The sequence below is a fragment of the Dipodomys ordii genome, unplaced genomic scaffold (assembly GCF_000151885.1).
Source record: "Dipodomys ordii isolate 6190 unplaced genomic scaffold, Dord_2.0 Scaffold4, whole genome shotgun sequence".
Classification (NCBI taxonomy): domain Eukaryota; kingdom Metazoa; phylum Chordata; class Mammalia; order Rodentia; family Heteromyidae; genus Dipodomys; species Dipodomys ordii.
Window position 1 is genome coordinate 1,014,446 of NW_012267220.1, and position 9,918 is coordinate 1,024,363.

At 45.6% G+C, this 9,918-nt stretch overlaps 1 protein-coding gene across 1 annotated transcript in view; it reads right to left on the bottom strand.

The window, feature by feature from the left end:
- Nucleotides 1–801: 801 nt before the first annotated feature.
- The window catches only part of Ints10 (integrator complex subunit 10), a 26,056-nt gene continuing 16,939 nt past the window's right edge, over nucleotides 802–9,918 (bottom strand). The window contains exons 13-16 of the mRNA XM_013023566.1: nucleotides 9,046–9,125; nucleotides 7,878–8,040; nucleotides 6,396–6,489; nucleotides 802–1,140 (exon numbers count right to left, since the gene is read on the bottom strand). Coding sequence (XP_012879020.1) covers nucleotides 984–1,140; nucleotides 6,396–6,489; nucleotides 7,878–8,040; nucleotides 9,046–9,125 — 494 coding nt within the window. The 3' untranslated portion in view covers nucleotides 802–983. The remainder of the gene's footprint in view (nucleotides 1,141–6,395; nucleotides 6,490–7,877; nucleotides 8,041–9,045; nucleotides 9,126–9,918) is intronic.

Sequence of the window (9,918 nt, forward strand, 5' to 3'; positions counted from 1 at the left end):
ATGAGCTAACAAACCTCTTCCCTTGACTCCATATGTTGTTTTACATCACCCTAAGAAACCAAGAGCTGAGCAATATTTGCAAGAGTGGTTAAAAAAAATAGAAGAGGTTTATAAGGATAGAGGTTTAAAAAAAGAAAAGCATGAAATCGATCCTGAGTTCAAAGCCTACTACTGACAAAGAAACACAGAAACATTAAAATTGGAGGAAGAGTTCCATTCTGCCTGCCTTGATCTAGCTAATAGGACAGAGTAGATACATTTATATGAAAGAAAACAGATTAAAAAACTGCGCCCAATGGAGGCATGGTGTTTGCAATTTTCACTCATTAGGACTAGCTAGCCAGTCATCATGGGAGAAGTAGAAATAAACCAGTTTCCACAAAGATGTGTGTGTGATACAGCAGGCCATGTCCTTTGAAAGGCAGAACAGGAATCAGCTCTGGGCTCATCCTGAAGTTGACATGAGACAGATGAAGGGGCTGGGTTGGGAGGGGATGATCAATGTTCCCAAAGGGGACTTGGGCCAAGGAGGGCGGGAGGACCACAAGGCTGTCGATTCAGTCGCTGTGGGGATAGAACCTGTCTTGTTCACCTGTACCACCAGTGCCCATCAAACGCCTATGATTTGTTGCAACAACATTCCAAGGGTGCTTATCCATCACTGAGCCGGGAAGTAGCCCAATTTTGTGGAACTGGGTGAAGTTCAGTCGCTGGATCGTTCCCCCTGGCTGTATGTTTAGAACTGCTGAAACAGGCACCAATATTTAGCAAACTGAATGCGAGCACAATTTAAAACTCTCCAATTTCAGATCATTCTTTATTTACAAAACAGACTGACTCTTTGTTTTACAAAACTTACAAAATAGGACTCTTAAAAATAGAAATCGGCTTCTCAAGCTCTCGGAATCCACTTTTAAGTGGTGAACATGAGACCAGCAACTCTCAGATCCACACTGCCGCCACTGCCAAGGCGGGCGCGGCGGTCAGGACAGACTCTGAAGGAGCAAGATCTTCTCGTTAATGCAGAACCTGTGCAGCACCACCATCAGATTCTCGCCGCAGCGGGACACCTGGCGCTCCATGGCCAGGCGGAAGTCCTCCTTCACGCCTTTGGTGATGCCCCGGGTGACGGTGTGGTGCCTGGGGTCGGCAACAGGAAAACAGAGGGAGCTGGGTTAGCAGCAGCATCGTGGACTGGCGTCACCCAGGTGGGAAGAAAGCCTGCCTCACATCTAAGTACAGGAAGAGACTCGAACCAAATGTAAAAAGAAAAAGAAAATCTGCAAGCAGACACCCACTCCAGCCCATTCTGCTCAGACGGTCTTTAACTAGGGAGATAGCTTACCCGCCTAGACGAGGTGATTTAAATGGCCACATGCTTACTGGAACTACGACTTGCTTTAGTTGGTTGCGCTCCAGTTGTCCGTCCCTACTGCTGATGTGCACACACCACTCCATCACTAAGGGCCCAGTGGGTCCCGTCCTCACTGGTGCCCAGCGAGGCCAGCAGAGCCAGGAGGGGTAGCAGCAGAAAGGAGGGGATCCAGGATGCAATCCATCACCAAAAAGAGATCCCTGCAGCTAGCCTTCCCACCCCTCCAGCTCGGAAAGGCCTGGGCTTTTGTGTAGCTTTCGGGTTCCTGGGTGAGCACACCTCTCTGTGCGGCTCCTCCCCTCCACATTCCCATCATCACCAGAGAAAAAGCAGGGGATCTTGGGGACAGTGAGATAAAAAGGGTAGCCCAGATGGGGAGAGAGGGCCTGCAAAGTCCTAGGAAGACCAGATTTGTCCAGAGGCACAGAGGAGGGCCACTGGTCTGGGAGGGGTCACCAAGAGAAGCAGTTAAAGACTTGTCTAATTGGCCCCTACTGCTGTGCATCAGGGAAGGAAATGACAAACAAAACCCCAGAAACCAGAGGACAAAAAAAAACCAAACAAACAAAAACAAAACAACAACAACAAAAATCCCCCATCAAAACTCAATGGGAAGTTTGAGCTCCTAGTTTGGGAACGTCATAGATTCAGACAAACAAAAGTCCTTCCCCCCCCTCCCCATATACCCACTGTCTAAGTTCTCTCAGACAAAGGAACAAATCTGAACGTTCGATTGTACACTGGGCAAAGTGTAACTGCTGCAATCATTCTCAAAATGGGTCTTGTTTTTAGAACATCATCATCACACAAAATCAAGTTCACCAGAAATCCTAAGATCACAGTGTAATAGAAGACAATGACTGCGGCTGTGAGAGGTTTGTGGAGCTACCAGAGCACCCCACAGGGGCCATGGAGATTTAAAAGGACCGTTTAAGGGGCCATGGGGAAAGGGCAGTTCTTTGTGGACACTTGGAGTATGGCTGGGGCTAAGTGTGTCAGTGAGGTCAAGGTTCTGAGTCCTGCTGGGAATAGATGCAGATCGTTTGCTGTTGTCTTGGAAGGCTGCTCACCTGGGTCCCAGGTCTCTATAGTGGACGAGTTCCCTGCAGGCAGCAAGGTAAAGGGAAACCTCTTCTCTGAATGCTACTAAGAATACAATTACATGTCACACCTGCTGTTGTGGTCCCGTTTCTGCCTATAAGAACAGCACCACTTAACGGCATTTCCATTAGAGCCTCCTCTCATAAGGCCAAAAGGTGCTAATTAGTCATCCCCATATGATGTTTCTTTCAGCTACTGAAGGACCACATTGGCTCCATATAGTCTAGGAATGGGGGAAGCCATCCCACCCAGGATGGGATGCCCCCCTGTGGTACTGGCATTGGGGACAAAGCTAACTAATGAAGGATTCGTTTCTTAGAAAGTGCTCCCATTATTAAGTGACCATGACGGCAGTTAGCTCTGACGCTTTAAGAACAAGATGGGTGAACTAATGAATATGGGATTGTGTTGGCCTATCAACTATGCACCCCAGAAAACCAAGGGCTGAAAAACCAGCCCGAATGGCAGGAGCAAAGCAGGTCATTAACTATGGAGACCAAAAGAGAAAATGAAAACCCCCAAAGGAAAAGCTACTTCAAGTCAACTTCAGTTCCTTAAATATTTCCTACCAAAAGTCTTGTTCTTTTTTTTTTTTTCCTTTTCAAAAGAGACTCAGAGTTGAGCACTAAATCTAATGCAATTTTATAAAATCTTCGATTTTGTTTTTCCAGATCCATAATGATTTTTAAATTCAACACAAACACATTGGCAACTTATGGGAAAAAAAAATAAGAAATGTTACGATATTACACCGGATGGTTTGCCAGGGGGGATGCGAAATAAAGTAAAAAAAAGAAAGAAAGAAAGAAAGCATGGCACAGAGCACTGAGGAAGGAAGCTGAAACCATGGGGCGGGGACACATGTCGACACACAGCACACTATGAGCAGGTGTTTTGTCCACTTGGTACCTGTCAGCAGTCTGTATGTTGGGCTGAAGCACAGGTAAGAATTCCTGCTGCAGCAACCCCATGGGAGGGCTAGAAGGCCTTTAAAAAACAGCAAACAGCAGCATTCAAACACCCACACCGGCTCACCCTGCACTGCAAAAACAACACTCCAGAGAAGATACACAGGACTGGAAGCAGACTTACAGAAACTTCAACCTCGACAAGGCCCTGGCGTGGCGTGCTTTGGGTGGGTGTGGGTGGGGGAGGGGGTGGGACAAACTAGTGAGCCTCATGACATCCAACTGTGGGTAGCAGGGCCGAGGCATCCTGGCTCCTGGTCCTCGAGCTCCCCTCAGCCCCCTTGAGATGAGGACAGAGCCCACTGTGAGTTTGAGGGCCACGGCAGGTAAGGGGACGGCAGTGGGAAGGGGGGAATCTGAAGACACGGTCACAAGCCCAGCCTCCTCGACTCTGCGCTCTTCTCGTGCCCACACCGGCCTCAGACACGCACCGGGTGACTGTGGGTGACCTGTGGCGGAACTGAAACCCCAAACTTAAGAGGCCCAGAGGGGCGACAGTGCTTTTGGGAAAAGAAAGGGCGAGTCTATAGGTCAAACAAGTAACTAATGGGGGGGAAAAAAGAGTAAGTCTGGGGGCCCACAGTGTTGTAGAACTCTGGAATAGAGATTTAGTCAATTAGCTGGTAATTACCTCATTGAGCACCATCATTTTCTAATTGAATCCAGTCTAGTGCAACTGAGAGACTACAAATATCAGCATAGAAACATTTCTCTGTTTTAAAACACATCAGAGCAAAATGTCTAGAGAACAAAGGAAGAGCTTGCCTCTCCTTCCACCAGGTAACCTGGTGTGTGTGTACTGTACCTGCTTGCATCCGAGATACCACAACTAGGACGGACTCACAACCTTACCCCAAGGGGAGGAGCTGTACACTGCTCACAACATCTCTGCCACTCATCTGGCGGGACCACCCATAAGGTCTGCAAAGGCTTCAGAGAATTTGTTTGGAACCCAAAGGGAAAAGGAATATAGATAGTTTTATTCAAGAGTCTAATTATACCTCAAGTAGTCAAAGCTCTCTGTCTTATGCAGTTTGATTCTCGTACGGTAGTTTAGGTATAAGTTATCTGAAATATAGGTTTCAAATTCACTTTGAGACCCCCACAGTGAACACCAGCAAACTCCTGAAAGTCAGGTCACTAGGCAGCCATCCCTAGTCCCGTTTCTAAGCCAATAAAATGGCGAGATTCCTATGGGAAGTTCAAGGAAATTAAGGTAAGACTGGTCAAGGTGGGGGAGCCTAGAGTAATCCAAATGTATACCGCCACCTGCAACTGACCCCTTCCTGTTGTACCATCCAGGTTACTAACTCTCCCTTGCTTTACATTCTGTGTCCTAGAGATGGTTATGAGCCCTTGACACCGATCAGCTGAAGGAAAACTGGGGGAAAGAAGGAAGGCTCAGGACAATGAAGTCTGAGGTTCAAGGGCAGAGTTTCAACATTCCTTTCACTCCCACTTGCACAGAGTTAAGGACTGGCTGAGTTAACAGGACAGTCCTCTGCAGGTTTGATCTCCTGAGGGTGCAGTAGGCTGGTTCTAGGGCTGTAATAGAACCCAACAACTGTGTACAACAGAATTCATAAGCTTGAAATGTAATCGAAGAAAACTGTTGAGGCTGTGTGAGACTTGTGAAGCAAGGAGACAATTGGGGTGTGGTATGACAACTTGATTAACTAAAAGGCTTTATTGAGAGTCTGCTTACGCATTCAACATTATAGCCTAGAAACGGTAGCAGAACGGGTCTGCTGTTATTCTCAGAGTTAGGAATATTTTGAGCCATGCAGTCATTTCCCCCCCATAGTTCTGACTCTCAAATCTCAGGAGCGTCAGTGGTCATGGAAGATGCGCGTGTCCAGTCCCTCTTGCCTACGCAATCTCATCTGTATGGGGTCTCAAGATCTTAAAAAATGTACTTGTTCTTTCAAATGTTTAGGATACTTAATACTGATCACAAGATTCCCAGACCATTCTTGCTAAGGCAAGAATGTTTGCTATGCACCTAACAACGAGGGTCACAGAAACCCAGGATGAATATTTCTTCCTTCCCTTCCTCAATGTTTCTAAGACTGAAGAATAACAGAGCAAGGTATGGACTTTTGCTTTCAACCACCCAACACTTGCTGCTGTCACCACTGAGGGTAAAAAACGAAAGGCCTCCCAGCCTCAGCCTAACCTCCTTCCCACTCGGGGCTAAGTCTCTTGCAGTACCTCTTTTCCCTAACTAACAGACACACTGAATGTGCAGGAAGCAAAGGAGGAAAGATGAAAATAAAACTGCACGTGGCACTAACAGCAGGAAGGAAATATTACCCAAACTACAATGAGGATTGAGGAGAAGCAAGATTCATGAGCTATTTAAAAATCATAAATGGTCACTAACTTGGTATTTTCACCTGGGCCAAGCTAGAACTTCAGGGACCTCGGTGGGCACAGGGGCAGGTCTGGGACTGAGTCCCTTGCCCTCCCCTCCCTGCCCACATTGCTGTAGGCTCTGGGGGGGCACTGGGTACAAGGACCTCATTTAGTGCTGGAAACAGTGGGCAGTGCATGAAGGACTTCAGACAGAGTTTAAAAATGACATCTGTCATTTTTTCTAATGAATTTCCCCTATTTCAATACAATTTTAAGCACGCCTACTCTTATGAAAATCCTTTCCTATCTAATCAGAAATCTATATACTTAGGCTGTAAGTCTTGGAAATGAGAAAGAATCGGGAGGAAACTTCTTGTCTAGTGAAAAAGCTTCAGAAGTAATATCCTAATGTAAACTTTGTTTAAGTTAAGGAAAGACCAGTCTTTCAGTCACCTGAATTACACTGACTCTTAAAAAGAGACCAGGTCTGGCTTCCTTCCTATTAAATTACCAAAAGGTACAAAAATCGACAAATAGTTCGTACAAACACAGGAAAGGTGAGCACAGTTTGGAAGAACAAAAGATCGTCTGCTTACTTGATCAGCATTCCTTGATTGGGGAGTAATTCCAGATGGATCTTTCCTCCCTCCTGAGTCCGTAAGTAGGCAAATTCCTCCAGCATATCAATATCTGCAGGCCAGAGTCAGGTCAACCGCACGTGACAGCAAGGCACTCCATCCTTCCACGCTTGGCCGCCACCATCCCACAACTGCAGAGTGTGAACCTAGGCCTAACTCCAAAACACAGGACTTTTATATCCACCAAAGTGCCTCGCAGAGAGAAATATTGGACGAGGAGGTGCCAGGCTGGCCCGGGGATGTAGCTCAGTGGGAAGGCATTTCTACACCAAACAAAAGGTAATGGACACTGGAACTACGCGTTTAACCTGTAGAGATAACTATACCGACTCTACACAGCAACCATTATTTTTTCTTACTAAGGCGTCATAGATAGTGGGAGTGCAAGAGAGTGGTTTGGGATTCCAGCATACCAGTTATAACAAGCAAGTGATTCTTTCTTATGCCCAGTGTGCAAGGATTTCTAGATATTGCAAGATGAACTCATATATATTTATTTCTTGGGGGGGAAAGGTATGTGAACTCAAAAGGTTCAGCACCCCCCCCCAAAAAAAAGAGTAAAAACTCTTGCTTTATGGCACTTGGATAAAGGAATATGTATCTTGCCACTCAAAGTACTTCCCTGGAATAAGACAGAAAGCCATCCACATGGAGGCATAGCCTTCAATTCCAGGAAGGTCTCTGGCTAATGAACACCGTGAACTCAAGCACCTGCTATGGGAGAGAGCAACTCTGGGCTGGGGAACGAGTCATTAGCAGTTGTGACAGCCAGGGCCTGGTGAGCCTACAGCCAATCCCAGGGGACAGCCTACGTCCCAAGAAAGGCCACAGGGAACACTCTTTCCATAGAGGAAGGCTGGGGAACTATGCTACTCTGTAGTTGGCTTTCCCAGGCACCTTGTAGGCTATTACGTCAGAAATCTTGGGTGCCTTTCTGGAAGTCCATTCGAAATAGAAAATGGAACAGGGGTGTCCACGCCTGATTCCTTGAATTATGTTTCTGAAGTCTCATTGACTTTTTAAGAAGAGTTCCTTTCTTTTTTTTCGTGGTAATCAGGTTTGCACTCGGCCTTATGCTGACTAGACTGGCAGTCTACCACTTGAGCCACACATCTAGTTCCTTTTTCCTTTAGTTACTTTTCAGATAAAGTCTTTAGTTTTTTTCCAGGCTGGTCATTCAACCAATTCTCCCTCTTATGTCTCTCATGTTTAGATTATGTGCCACTACTCCTGGCTTGCTCCTTAATATGAGGGCTACCTAACTTGCTGCGGAGCTACCCTCCTGAGTAGCTGGGATTACAGGCATGATCCACCTCTCCTGGACCCCCAACGGGAAAATCCAGTAATACTACTCCAGAATGGTTCACTCCATTTCGTACGATGCATTCGTACTGTACAACTCAGAATCCATTATGCTTGCTTGAACAATGAAAAGGATACTCGTAACATAATTGAAAAAGTTCTCGTATTGGAAATTTCCTTGCTGGCAAATCTTATTGATAGCCTTCAGGAAGAGATTCTCTCCCCGCGGCCACTCCTGCTGGAGCAACACAATCACGTGTCCCAGTGCCATGTCGTCTCTGCTGTCCGTGAACGCCCTGAGCTGCAAGACAAACATGCCCACAGGCGGGGAGAGGAGATGAGTGTCAACTCTGATCAACACCTAGGATCACCTCCTAAAACCTGTGCCTATGCAACTGTGTGGTACAATCACAAGAGAAGCACCAAGGAACCGCTGGTCCTCATCAGGACGCTGGTCCTCATCAGGGCTGTGTGCAGGGGCTGGGAGGTTCAGATGGGAGCTGAGCATGCTCGAATGAGCCTGAGGCTGGGAGTCGAGTCACACCCATCACAAAGAATTTGGAGATTTCTTTTGGGGATTAACTGTGAGTGGAAAAAGATGGGCTCTTGAGGAGGCTATGCAGGGCAGAAAACACAGGCAGTGGGCAAAGGACTGTTTTGTTTTCAATTAACAGCTATACATAAAAACCACACTCCAAATTGTTTCTGTTGTCCCAAGTGGTTCCGATGAGGACGGAGGTCTGGGAACTACTGCGCCAAGGATCATTCCTCTCTAACAGCTAAACCTTCCTTACACACAAAGCCCCAGGCTCTGACCCATCTGGGCCCAGGTCTTGCTTGCTCTCTCCATATAATCCTTCCCAGCCAGAACTGCTGGCCTTCGCTGTTCCTCGTGTCTAAAATTAATGCAATAAACTCACTACTTGCCTGTGACCCTAACAGCATGCATGTTCCCTTTTGCAGCTAATATAGTGAGTATTCATAATTTAGCATTTACTTTATGACTTGAAACATTCATATATTAATCAAATATTTATTCCATACTAGGGAAAGCATAGTTATTTGTACATTTGTCCCATGGATGACTCATACATCTAAACTTCTCAAGGATGGGGCTAAGTTCTGGCCAGTGCAGTTGTTACTTACTAGATTATTTGTAAATCCCTAGTGTGTGTGCATCTCCCATTACCTTTTTACAAATCCTAAACCAACAATTGTCAACAAGGGTCTCTTTTCAAGTCATTCTAGGAAGCCAGGACACTATGGCAAGTAAAATGTTTTTCATGCTAATCAATGTTAAACTCACCTTGAAGCAGGCTAGCATCAAACGCAGGCAGTAGGGCATGATAGCCTTACTGGTACAGGGTAGGAGCTTCAGATCTGAACCTAGCACAATAGACAATGTCATGTTAACATGGACGGATGTTACTAGGAACAACTCTGAAGAGGGAATGTTCAAGACCTTTCCTCCCCTCATCAAGGTAAGTAACAGTCCCTAATGGTACTTTGTTGAGTCTGTAGATTTCACTTCTCAGTCTTCTTTCCTCAACACCATTAAATATTTTTGCATCATGTAACATTTCAGATACACAGAAAATTACAGAGGAAATATTATAAACACCAGTGTGTTCATTACTTGCCTTTACAAAATGCTAACATTTTACTTTTGATTTGTAAAGATTTTAATGTAAAGACTCACAGAATCAGGGGAAGTGTCCTGTGGACCCTCTGAGACCTTCTCCTCCTCCCTCCCAAGCAGCCCCAGTGTTGAATGTGATGGCAATTGCAAGCCACCTGCCCACTGTGTCGCCTTCATTTCCATTCAGAGGAATTCTCGCAGGTTTTCAGTCTACTCTACTAATGGTGTCAGGCTGCAGGAATTAGTCTGAAAAGTCACCTTTTTAAAATTCAATCGTTGAAGTTTCAGATTAATAATAGCGCATGTACAGAGGTCTATGGTTCATGAACTTTCAGAGTTACCTAGTATTTCTTTGTTTCCATATTACCATAAACAATTAATTTTAAAACAATGCTGAAACAGAACATTACTATTCATAATTTCTTGTGCATTTGTGGAAAAAAAAAACCTTTAAGCACGAATTTTAAATCAAGATCTGACCAACCCAGATGCCCCTTAGTAGATGAATGGATCAAGAAAATGTGGTATATATACACAATG